Source organism: Anarrhichthys ocellatus, unplaced genomic scaffold (assembly GCF_004355925.1).
Source record: "Anarrhichthys ocellatus isolate YVR2014 unplaced genomic scaffold, GSC_Weel_1.0 scaffold7, whole genome shotgun sequence".
Taxonomy (NCBI): Eukaryota; Metazoa; Chordata; class Actinopteri; order Perciformes; family Anarhichadidae; genus Anarrhichthys; species Anarrhichthys ocellatus.
This window is the reverse complement of record NW_022280037.1, coordinates 11,550,546-11,562,625: the sequence shown is the minus strand read 5'-3', so window position 1 is coordinate 11,562,625 and position 12,080 is coordinate 11,550,546. Positions and strand designations below refer to the sequence as shown.

Genomic DNA, 12,080 nt, shown 5'->3' with positions numbered 1-12,080 from the left:
TTCTTCTTTGCTACCATACCTGTCTTGTGACCCCTCAGATTGATCTCTGGAGCTGTAGGCGGATGCAGACTGTAAGATTTGTTACTATTTTGAAAATAGTCAGCCTTAAGTTATCACTGATTGTGTTCATTTTAATTCTTTAATTCCACCTCGAAGCCAGATTTTAGGTCAGCATGTCGAATGCACAGAGGGCCCACAGAATTAGAACAATTTTATGTCAAAGAGAAAAAAATTGCTAAAGATTCAATTCTTATTATAGGGAAGGGGATCCTATAATAGTTACTTGGCCAGACAGGGATGCCCAAAAAAGCTGTCCACGGACCTTTTGCCGTTTCAGTGCACAGGACCAGGAAGCTGCAGAAAGGGAATTGTATTGTGCATATATATAGATATATAGCCATTTAATGGCAAAGCTGACTTCAGCTTGTTCACCAGATAGAAAGACTTCCATCTAGTGGTCATTCTATTCCATTCATCAGGAAGGAATCCTAGTGGGGGAAAAAACAAACATCACATGTTTTCCTTGTCTATTGAGAACACTGACTCCATCAGAATAGGTCAATGTCAAAGCAATGTATGTCACTGAATATTACACCACCGTTTTCATGGTAATCATTCATGAAGACAGGCTCTCATCTTTGCTGCCATTTTTTTTTTCTGTCTCCAGGAAACGCTGCATCCCTTTGGCTACATCCATCTGGCAAGCTGGCAGTGTGGTGGGGGAATTAAAGTGACACAGCTATATTATGTGAAAGTAAACCAGAGCAGCTCACAAGGGGGAGTCACCTTTTTATAGACTCATTGAGGATCAGAATCTCTCCAGACGTCCATAGATTTTGAGGAGACAGGAGTAGCCAACATTTGTGGATAACCTTTGATTTATCCCTAAGCCACAGGACGGGGATAACTGGATGCTTTGTTTTCATGCTTTTCTCTCTCACTGTTTATAAGGCACAGATGAACAAGCAGCTGATGCAGAGGGCTGCCCTCTGCATCAGACAACTTGGAGAGTGAGGACCCGAAGGCATCTTGAAATAGAAATTCAAAAGAGGAGGAGGAGAGAAAGGAGGAGAGAGAGGAGGAGGTTTTTAAGAGTGCGAGCATTGGTATGCCAGGCTCAAAAGCTAGCATGGCTGTGCAGGAGAAACACAGTGACATCCCTCCATCGCAGGGACCACTTTCTACACGTACCGCCAACAGCCAGAAGAAGAAGAATGGATTTGAAAGATCAGGAGGTTAGTAGCTTTTGTCTGTGCTGTTGCTTAAGAATGCATATATAGTGTTATTTGTATGGTATCTGATCAAAACAAGCCTTTCCTTGAAGCAAAGCCAGAATGACTGTAGATCTCAAACACAGGGTCATCTGATCATATCGATGACGCATGAATAGAATATATACATTCTCTTTGGGAAACCATTCTGTAACTGAGCATGGCAACAATAAACACCAGGATATCAGGGGGAATCTGTAGACATAATAAACATAGCATCACCAGCATCCTGATATTATTCAACCCTAAAGCAATTCATACATGTGATTGTTATCCCCCCCCTCCCCTTGTGCTTTTGTATAAATGCTCTTCGGTCATGACGACGTATCAGGTGCTAGCATGTTCTCTTTGCTTTTTATACGCAAGTTATTTATAATGGCTCTTTCCATTGCAGCTGACCCCTAAGGCCATCCAAGTCCTCAATAGTCACTATTTGGGACCATTTGTCCAAGCTGATTTGGTTTTGCTTTATATGTAACACTCCCTGAACGCCATCTGTTGTACTAAAAGATGCATTTACAGATAGTAGAAAATCCAAAATATCAAAGGAATATTGAGTGTCAGATTATGAAAAATAAGAAGAGGTCAGAGGTATTGCTATGGATTTATTTTAACAGAGTAACATGCTGTTTTCCCCCTCACTTTTAGACAATGGTGGTTATATCGAACCAAATTCACAGGCAAAGAAAACAGCCTGTTCTGTCAACAAGGCTGCCCAAATCCGCAACACAGCCACTACACGGGCCACTGCAGGTTGATACAACTCTCACATTCATCCTTTTATCAAGCAGCTGTCATATTATTAGGATACTGTATTATGACTTTCAGCATGACTTCATTTTACAGACTGTCTAAATTTGGGGTTTTAATGTTTAATACAACTAATAGCATATTTATGTAATTTATGGCACCAAACCAGTGACTACAAAGTATCATCTTGGCGTTCTAGTGGCTAATGGACCAAATATTGATGAGAGGCTGAAAGCAGCACGGGAGAGAAGACAAGAGCACCAGAAGTTAATCGGTATGTGACATTGTTAATTTATTGTCCTCCATTTCTAATAAGATCAACACACATAACTGAGTGCTCTATTCAGACTGGTTCACTTTTCCCCCCCTCAGCCTCTCGGGAGCAGGGCAGATTGGAGCGGGAGCAGCGGGCCAGGCAGTACTACGAACAACAACTGCAGGAGCGCAGGAAGAAACTCCTGGACCAGAGGCTCAAAGAGGAGAGGAAACGTACTGCTGTGGAGGAGAAGCGCAAGCAGAGACAGAAGGAGGAGAAAGTGAGTTTTGATGAGTGGAAATCAAAACACTTTTATTTTTAGAGAGTACCGGGGCTTCCCCAGCTCTGGGTTGAGTAACATCGCCACTGAAGCTTGTTGTCCTGAATTAAGGAACGATATGAATCTGCAGTGCGTAAGACAGTGGAGAAGAGTCAAAGGGCCCAACACAGCCTCGGTCAGACCTCAAGAGGAAGGAAACTCACCAAGAACGGTAAGCAGAGACAAATGTGCTTTCTTTTTTTCCCCACTCTCTTTTAACATGATCTTTTAAAACCCATAACACCATTCTTAACAGTATCTGTTCATTGTGTAACATCTTGGAGTGCCTTATCTTTGTGTTTATGCCGCACTTAAAACTCTATACTGATCAATATGCTAGTACCACGTCGCTTGCCTCTGACAACATGGGAGAAGAACTTGGTCAGTCGCCTGCTTACCCCCACGTGCTCTTATCTGGCCAGGAGCAAGAGTGCTGGCTGTCAGTCCGGAGAAGAAGGTACTCACTCCCATGATAGGAGAACCCTGCTTTAACATTATGGCAATGCCAATTGTTTGTAGTGCATTTGTAAGATAGCCTAATACTACAACTAACCAACTGTTCATTTTCCTCTCTGTTTACGCACTGCTTCACAATTCCATCACTGTTTCCATGATTTGTGCATATTTCCTCCAATTTCCCACAATTACGGCACAAATCACGGGCTCAGTTGTCCATGTTTGTCGCCGTGCAGTTTCATTCCACTCCATGAATTCCACCACCACTGCCCCTCACAAACCCCAGCACCACTCTGGTTCAGTCCACCACATGCCATCCGCCTCCCCGAGTCCCAACAACAAGCAGCACAGAAGCATCAATACGGCACAGGTAATTCTAGCTGTCCCTCTGGTCTTATATATTTTTACGATCACCCAGCTGTCTATTTTTTCAGTCTTTTTCTGATTTGAGAAACATTATGTCAAAAGATAATTCTGATATTTCTTTTTGGTTTAGATCAAAGCAGCAAGACAGCAAGACGCTCATAAGAAGAACTCAAATACTAGATCACCTGCCGTCAACACCAGTGTGAAAACAGCCAAAGTCAAACAGAGCAGAACAACTTCCCCCTCACCTGAACGGTAAGTGAAATGTTTCTGACCAAAAACATCCGCTTTACATTCATGACATAGTACCAGTGATCTGAACAAAGTGGGGCATCTGCTCCCTTCTTTCTGGATCTTAAAAGGACCCCCCGAAGGTCAATCAGCAGACACTCAACCCCGCTGCAGCTCGAACTCCCATCTGTCCCTGAGGAAGATGTTACCGTTGGTAGTTCAGCCCTCTCCCCTGGTAACTCAAGGCCTGTCAGGACTCCGGCTCAAGGTCAGCGAGAGAAAATCAGGGATGAAAATCCACCAGAGGCTCTGTGTTTGAACCTACCCGACAAAGAGACAGCAGATCATGGAAGTAAGCTCGAGAAATGCTTAAATAAAGTGCTGTATTTAAAACAATTAAAAATGTGTTATGAAGTTGATAATATTTCTCTTCAGGTCCTCCCCAAACGCCTCTTGAGCCAGCCCCACAGACTCCTAAAGTCATGTGTAGAACTTCAGCCGGGACTACAGACCCAGGGGAGGCCTCACGTCTCCTGGCTGAAAAAAGGAGAGAGGCCCGACTACAACGTGAGGGAGAGGAGCAAGAGCGCCTGCAAAGAGAAGAGGCCGAAAGGTAACCATGTCCACCTACGAGACAGAAACACTGCAGTAGCAGGCCATCCAGTATTACAGGTCATGATTATTGGACATAAATGTATTAATTTATGTCCAGGCGGAGTCGTGAGGAGCTGGAGCGCAAGAGGGCAGAGGAGCGAGCACGACAGCAGGCCGAGGCTCAGCGTCTCATAGAGGAGAAGATGAGGAGGGAGGAAGAGGAGCAGAGACAGGCCGAAGAAGAAAGAGCTCAGGCTATGAGGGAAGCCGCTCTTCTGCAGAAACAGGTAAGAAATGCAAACATTCCTCAGTGCACGAGGGCTTTTGCTGAGGGGACAACCTCTGCACCCACAGGGAGTCCTTCTGGACGCTTTTTATTTGTAATCTATTTCTAATGGACATTCACTGTTTGTACAGCGAGAGGAGGAACAGGCCAACGAGAGGGCAAAAGCAGAGCAGATGAAACAAGAGCGAGAAATATTTGCACAGAAAGAGGAGGCAGCTCGTCAAGCAAGAAAAAAGGTTTGACAGTATGTCTAAATAATCTGAAATGTTAATTACTATATCTGTACACAACACTGTATTATCTGTGTTGATAAAAATAAAGTCTATCAAAAGCTCTGTCCCGTTAAAGAGACGGCACGGTTTAATAAAAGCCATTTTATTTTCCAGCGACTTGAGGAGATCATGCGGAGAACCAGAAGGACAGATTCTCCAGATACGGTGAGATGTACTGCTAACTTTTTGTAAAAGTACATTGCCCCTGGGCTCATATGACACACATTCAGTATCCTAATGACTAACCAGCTCCACTTCTACGAACAAATCGGTTAATCCTTTTTAACACAGACATCTGTTCCAGCGAGTATTTTGCCAAATGAAGCCCAACCAAAGGAAAACACAGAGCCTGTGTGCAACGGCACTATAGAAGTTGCCGTCAAGCTGGCAGTGGGGGCGAAGACCTCCCAGCTGGTGCTGAACAATGAGGAGGACATGGTACCTGTTGTGGCCTTCAAAGAACGCAGGTCCCTCAGGACTCTCACAGGCCTGGAGGAAATCCAGAGCCACCAACGAGCAGGTGAGGCAGATTACAGACTTGTTCCATCAATCAGTCATGTCTGTTTCCAATCATATTTAATGAGGTATGGCAGAGACACCACACAATCAGCACCATTCATTCCTCTTCAACTGTGAGCTGTGCAGGCAATGTATATAAAATCATTCAAGGCTGGTGAACAAGACTAAGGTGCTGGGGAAAGTCCAGTAGTTGTTTTGGTTGGTGGACAAGAAAGTTCCACACCCTGGTGGCCTCTACATACAATATTCAAATCATCCAGGAAAACAGCAAAGGAAAGAAAAAGTGCCTGTCCGCACACTGACGCTTGCAAACTCACAAGTTATAGACCCTTTTAACAGCAGTCATTACAGGGTAAACAGGTGTAATTGATCAAATGATTCATGTTCCTGTTCTATTAACTGCGTCACAGCCACTGCAGTGAGCCAGCATGCACAATACCAGGGCCCATCTAAATGGAACAGGGCCATACTTATTGGTATTAATTACATCTATGTTTACCCTGCAATGACATGTCAACATGGCTGCTGTGAAAAGGGCCGATAAGTATTGCAACATTTCACCTCGTCGCGCAATGCCAGACAGTATGGGTGTAGCCTCTCCTTTCCCTGTATATAGTTCCCCTTAATGAAAAGTCTAGAAATAGATCACAAATGTTCTTCTTATCTCTTAAGCTGCCCTGAAACCTTTTGATTTAATATCTCCTTTTTGTCTCCCTATCGTGCATTCTCCAGAGGTCATCTGAGAACCTGCAGACATGGGCTCAAAGACTCTGTTGGAGAGCTGTGATTTCTCTGCGATACACAGGAGTCACACTGCAGTACAGCCATTTTGCTGCCCTTCGGCACCTTCTACGAGCATGTAAGAGTACAGCCTTGCCTCTCACTGAGGACGTCAGCATTCGGTCACTTTTCTGTGTGTAAACCGTGGCACAAACATTGGGCAAGTTCTTTATTGCTTTCCTTAGTACAGCAGGTTTCTGAACTAATAATGAAGATCCAAAAACCAGTAGATGTAGACAGTGGTAATGATAGTTTGCTGGCGAGTGTTGCCTCTGGGAAATACTAGGAATAGCCATTCTAACAATCCCAACGTGTGTTAGCCATGCTTTTTTGCTTATTCCTGATATTTCTTGCAATCCGAGCACTTTCCCTTCCTCGGTTTTGTCACGGTGGAATTAGAATAGCTCAAGTGGCTGTTTGCGCAAAGAACAGAAGACTATAGGTTTGTTGGATAAAGTTCATGTAAATTCCTATCTTTCCCTTTGATTTTGTGAAGTATAGCAATCACATATTTCAAAGCTGCTAAGGAACTTAGTTTCCAAAGACTTTGCTTCAGTTTTGTGGGTGTTGTTTTAGAGAATACGATGCACAAAACATTTATTGCACTGACAGTTGCTTTGTTTGATTCATTATATCACTCAAAGCAAAGTTTCAGGCGTAGAGGTTAAAAGAGTTTATTATAATAAAAGCATATAAAAACAAATGTATCTGATCATCAATATTTGATCCTATAGTTTAAGGATTGCTCATAACTATCACTTGTGAACCTGTTAAAAAGTTGAACTATACGCCATATTTCATTAAAGTTGAGACTATGCCGCATCTCTGCCTTGTTTTTCACTTAATGTGTTGACTGTAAACATAAACATTTGAAATGAAATAAACACGATAGAATAAAAAAAGCTGCTTGTCCATAATGTGCACGAATGTAAACACTGTGCACATCTCTTAGCGTTTGTGCTGAGGAAGTCAAGGGTCGACAGAAGATCGAGAAAGAGGCTTAATCATTTGCAGCAGCCGTCTGGTTTCTTCCGTCTGCGCATGCACCTTCCAGAGCTGAGCCTCCAACTCACTGCCAGCCAACAGAGAGGAACAGCCTCCGTCTGCAGAGGAAGACGGCACAAAGCAGGCTCACAACTCCTGACTTGAAATGGTACCTAGTATGGTAAGATCATTGAGTTGCTTAATAAGTAGGGGGTGCGACAAATACACACCTTTCTTGAGGTTGAATACGGTAACTATGCCGAGTTGCTGCAACTTAACATCCTTCTTTTTGAGAAACACCAACAGGTACTCCAACATGGTAATGTAGTGAGGTCTCAGCAACTGGACCATCTCCTCTGGGGGAATAGTGTGGAAACACAGAATATGACAATATGTAATAATACAAAGCCAAGCTGGTTATCAGAAAGGAATACTACCACACAACATTACCAGTCATTTCTAGTGTGCTGATGATGGCCGCACTGTTGTAGGACAACTGAGGATTTTGAATTTGTGCGGACAACCTTACAAGTCTTGAAACTTGCTCTGATGTTATTGTCACCGACAAGTTAGACTTCAGTGGATCTGAAATAGTGACATATCGTGAAGGATTATGAAAATGATTCATATAAAAAGAGGGATCTTATTATGTACACACACAGAACTAATTCATCACTCACCCCAGGTCATGAGGTGATGTAAGCACGACGTCACATGCAGCAAGGTCTCATCTGACACGGACGGAGACAAAAGGGCCCCGAGGAGTCCTGATAAACACAGACTATCCATCACAGCCTAGATAACGATGATGGGATCAATCAATCTCAGGCTACTTGCGCAAACATATTTACTACAAACACGTGTCGTGAAGTCATGAACTGTAGCCTCAGTGTACCTGCTGACCCATGCTGGAGCTACACAGGTCGGTGATGATCTTGCAGCTGTGTGTGATTATGACAGATGCTTGATGATGAAGCAGCTGACCAATTTCCTCCAACAGACCCTCACTCACGAGGACGTCCTGAAATCAAACCATGGAAATATTATCAATATTAAGATGTAAACAGAACATCCATCCATCCATTTTCCTCCGCTTATCCGGGGTCGGGTCGCGGTGGCAGCAGGCCAAGCAGGCTGACCCAGACTTCCCTCACACCGGCAACATGTTCCAGCTCATTCTGGGGGATCCCGAGGCGTTCCCAGGCCAGCTGGGAGATGTAATCCCTCCAGCGTGTTCTGGGTCTTCCCCGGGGTCTCTTCCCAGTTGGACGTGCCTGGAAAACCTCCAGTGGGAGGCGTCCAGGGGGCATCCTAATTAGATGCCCGAACCACCTCAGCTGACTCCTTTCGACGCAAAGGAGTAGCGGCTCGACTCCAAGCTCCCTCCTGATGACCGAGCGCCTCACCCTATCTCTAAGGCTGAGCCCGGCCACCCTACAGAGGAAGCTCATTTCGGCCGCTTGTAGCCGCGACCTTGTCCTTTCGGTCACGACCCAGAGCTCGTGACCATAGGTGAGATAAACAGAACAGTTGGTTTATATTTACAGTCTTTTTTTTTTTTTTTTTACATATAAGGAAATGAATGCCCCAATAGTATAATAAATCCCTTTTCAAAGTCTTCCCAGCTGTTACACAGCACCAATAGTTACCAACTCCATCATTGTTATGATCGTGCTGTGTAGGAAATCGTACATTGTTCGGTGGGTGAGCCGACAGTGCAGAAAGTAGTGTTATGGCAGATTCTCTCCGCACAGGAGAAGAGTTCTTCAGCAGCGCCTTCAGGGGCACCAAACAGTCGAGCTCCATCAGCTGCTCCTGGATCAGCACTACGCGCACAAATGAAAATGACAAACAGCATCTGCTTTAGGTATGGCATCAATCTCTGGCTTCATTGTTTATAATTACCGTTCTTTGAGAGAGTTTGTAGGCATCTGCATGCTTGAGTCGAATTCTGAAAAAGAAACACATATACGATTTTTATCAAACATTGTTGATGATTTACCTTCAAACTCAGACACTTAAAGTCACATTTACCTTTTGCACAGAAGAAGACACGAGAGTCAGAAGAGACTTCAACAAAAAATGCCCCCCCATGCTGAGCAACTTTGGGTGGTGCTCCCGAACAGCAGTGATGTTGCACAGAGCGGTGCAGCTGTAAAACTGAACTTCTGAGTCTGAGGACTGCAGCAGAAGAACCAGGACAGGAATGGCTCCCACTTCACATAAGATCCTGGTGGACCAATCTGGGCAAAGAAGAGATTTTTTTGTGTTGTATTAAAGCAAAACAAAACACAGCAGCTTCTGGTTCCATTAAAAAAAAAAAAAAGGAAATGATCCCACCTGACTGTGTGAGGTGTAACAGAGCCCAAGTGGCGTTCTGTTGCACCTGTGGCTCGTAGGACTTGGCTAAAGCCAACAGTGGCATGATGCCATCCACCATGATAGCTTCACTTTTTGATTCTGTATGAAAAGAAAGAAAAACCTCCAATGAATGCTCAGCTGATTGCAACAGAACTACAATGGTATTGTTGTGTCTCTGCAGACTTACACAAGATATCATTTGGGGCGAGCCAGGATGAATAAGACTGGAATACTGACGATGCAGAAAGGCATTTTATGAAGCATCTTCTTTCTATTTCTCACCATCTCCTCTGATTATTCCCATATGTCTTGCATAGCATATGTGGCAGAGTGCGGACTTACATATACAATATACTGCTATCCTCACATAACAAATTATGCAAAAACAAATACACTTGCACTATCAAATCCTACTGTAACACTAAATAAATGGCTGGTTAAATTAGCAATACACAAATACATTGATTGCTATGTTTTCTATATGTTGTTTCTAATTTGTTCTGTCCTTTCACCAAATGCAAATTATTTACTGTTGAGATATTTTGTGAGATTTATTCAACAGGGTCCTCCCAGTCGGAACAAACCTGAGGAAGCCAGCAAGGTGACGCAGGCACACGAGTGACACTGAGCGGTGGTGTCAGCAGACTGGAACAGCTCCAGGATGGGCACCAGCATCCCCATTTCAATCACTAACTCTTTGCACACTGGAATCAGAGCGCATGGACAGCAATTATGACCATCGGATCCACACAAATGGGATTTCAGGTGTAAACTGTGATGCATAATTTTAATTTTTAATTCAAAAGTCAAAAGACGATACTTTAAATACCTTGTGATTCTTATCTCTTACCGTTATTCTTGGCTAACAGATTGACCAAGGAGAGAGATATCGTCTTTTGCACATCTAGGTCAGTTGATAAAAGTAAGGCCATGACTGGCTCCATGAAGGCATCTGGTAGAGGGGATTTCACTGTAACACACAAAGCAAAAAAAACAACATTGGTTTAAGAGGCAGACTTTTGTGAGTTTGTTTAAGTTCTTGACGCAAAAAAGTATTTTTTTGAATATCCAGGAATGATCTACAAGTTAAACACAATCTTAATTAGCTGTCAGTCTCACTGGCTGAAGCCAAAAATGAGTTTTAAATTCAGGTCCTAAATAGCCCACAGTGTTCTCTCCACCACAACCAAGTAGACACAGGAATCTGTCAACTGCCATGTTTAAGCAAATATAGTATGTGGTTACACTTTGCATATAACTGGATCTAACCTGGACTAAAGGTAATACTTTATATGAATCATTGCTTCTGTACTTATTATACTGTGGGTTTTCAAAATAAAATCTATTTGTTATGTCTTTAAACTGACACTACAAACACACGCTGGGAATGGTCTCCCAACACTGGAAAAAAAAAACAGTTGGACATTTGCATGATACCAGTCTTACTCGTTGGAGGGCTTATCTCGACAGTCGGTGATATGAGAAACCTGGAGCGCAAACAATAGCGTCATTCTTTGCACCACTGACCTGCATGCTGTAATGACGATAGTCAAGCAACATAGACATCGGTTTGATTTCTTTACTCACAATGATGACTGACATGTAAATAAAACATGGCTGCAGTAGTTTGTAGATCAGTGTCTTCCGAGGATGCAAGTCTGCTCAGCGCGTGCAGACTTTCCTGATTAAGTAGTTGAGTTTCATCATCTAAGAAAGAAAAAACAGATACAATTCCCAGTATTTTCTTATTAAGTTACAAATACACCTTTGATGTAACGTTGTATGTCCTAAATTACAGATCTAGCTACATCAACTGGGTAGACTTCCCTCCACAACAGTGCTGTCTACAACAAAGAAAATGAACAATGTTCTTACCACACAGCAGGTGTAAAGAGGGCAACTCCTGCGTCCTCCTCCTCCTCAGGAAACTACTCTCCGGGGTAGTCCTAAAGCAGGTGCACTGAGAAAGTTCCCTGAAAACGTCTCTTATTTTTTGCTCAAACTCTCTGCAAACCTTCCTCAAATAAAGGCAAAATTCTTTCAGCAGTCGGGAGCAATCCTCACAAAAGCCAGAAGCCATGACTACATCTTCAGCAGAAAGGCACCGCACCTGCCTGTGTTGCCCAACCTGCACACAGACACGCCCACTGGAACGTCACGTGACAGTGGGGATTACGGCTCAGACCCTTTACGCACAACTCTTATTTAGAAGCAAATATTATAAAATTATAAAAAATAAGGGAAGTTTATTAGCAGTACTGCATTTTTGAATCTGGTCTCGTGTTTTTTTTTGTAAAAAAATATTATAATTATTATTGTTGTATTCATTTATTTATCTTTGCTCTTTTTTTTGGTTACAGCATCTTCCAAGTATGTATAATTGTATCACATTATATATTTTGTAATGCAATTTAGAGAGTTGTTTGTGTTCTAATTGTAAGGATAAAACATATATTAAATAATATCAAAAATACTTGTTTGCAGCTGCGTCACCTAAATGTAATTTAGTGCAGTTTGATAGTAGAAAATAAACTTTTAAAGTTATTTTTATATTGTATGTTATTTTCCACGGTTCAGCCGTTGGTGAATCTGGTGTTGTTGTCGTTACGTCACAAACATGGCCGCCACGCCCCGC

General features: G+C 42.9%; 2 protein-coding genes across 5 annotated transcripts; one reads left to right on the top strand and one right to left on the bottom strand.

Moving 5' to 3' along the window:
* Positions 1 to 754: 754 nt before the first annotated feature.
* map7a (microtubule-associated protein 7a) lies at positions 755 to 6,922 on the top strand. Of its 4 annotated transcripts, none has more exons than XM_031847364.1 (15): positions 755 to 1,235; positions 1,920 to 2,024; positions 2,221 to 2,295; positions 2,394 to 2,557; positions 2,669 to 2,768; positions 2,937 to 3,053; positions 3,289 to 3,422; positions 3,549 to 3,673; positions 3,781 to 4,001; positions 4,085 to 4,262; positions 4,362 to 4,530; positions 4,661 to 4,765; positions 4,916 to 4,966; positions 5,093 to 5,321; positions 6,053 to 6,922. In XM_031847364.1, exons 1-15 carry the CDS (start codon positions 1,109 to 1,111, stop codon positions 6,061 to 6,063), a joined length of 1,911 nt encoding a protein of 636 aa, XP_031703224.1. In that variant the 5' UTR covers positions 755 to 1,108; the 3' UTR covers positions 6,064 to 6,922. The 4 variants fall into 4 exon arrangements, with proteins under 4 accessions (XP_031703224.1, XP_031703223.1, XP_031703222.1 ...); XM_031847363.1 differs by having other exon boundaries at positions 3,265 to 3,422; XM_031847362.1 differs by having other exon boundaries at positions 2,191 to 2,295.
* LOC116383413 (vacuolar protein 8-like) lies at positions 6,353 to 12,064 on the bottom strand. The gene is made up of 14 exons (XM_031847214.1): positions 12,059 to 12,064; positions 11,321 to 11,573; positions 11,033 to 11,152; positions 10,296 to 10,415; positions 10,030 to 10,149; positions 9,425 to 9,544; positions 9,119 to 9,327; positions 8,990 to 9,035; positions 8,777 to 8,910; positions 7,980 to 8,105; positions 7,765 to 7,879; positions 7,535 to 7,669; positions 7,315 to 7,440; positions 6,353 to 7,203 (listed from the first exon to the last, which is right to left on the bottom strand). The coding sequence occupies exons 1-14, from the start codon at positions 12,062 to 12,064 to the stop codon at positions 7,070 to 7,072; spliced, it is 1,764 nt and encodes a 587-aa protein (XP_031703074.1). The 3' UTR covers positions 6,353 to 7,069.
* Positions 12,065 to 12,080: the final 16 nt, after the last annotated feature.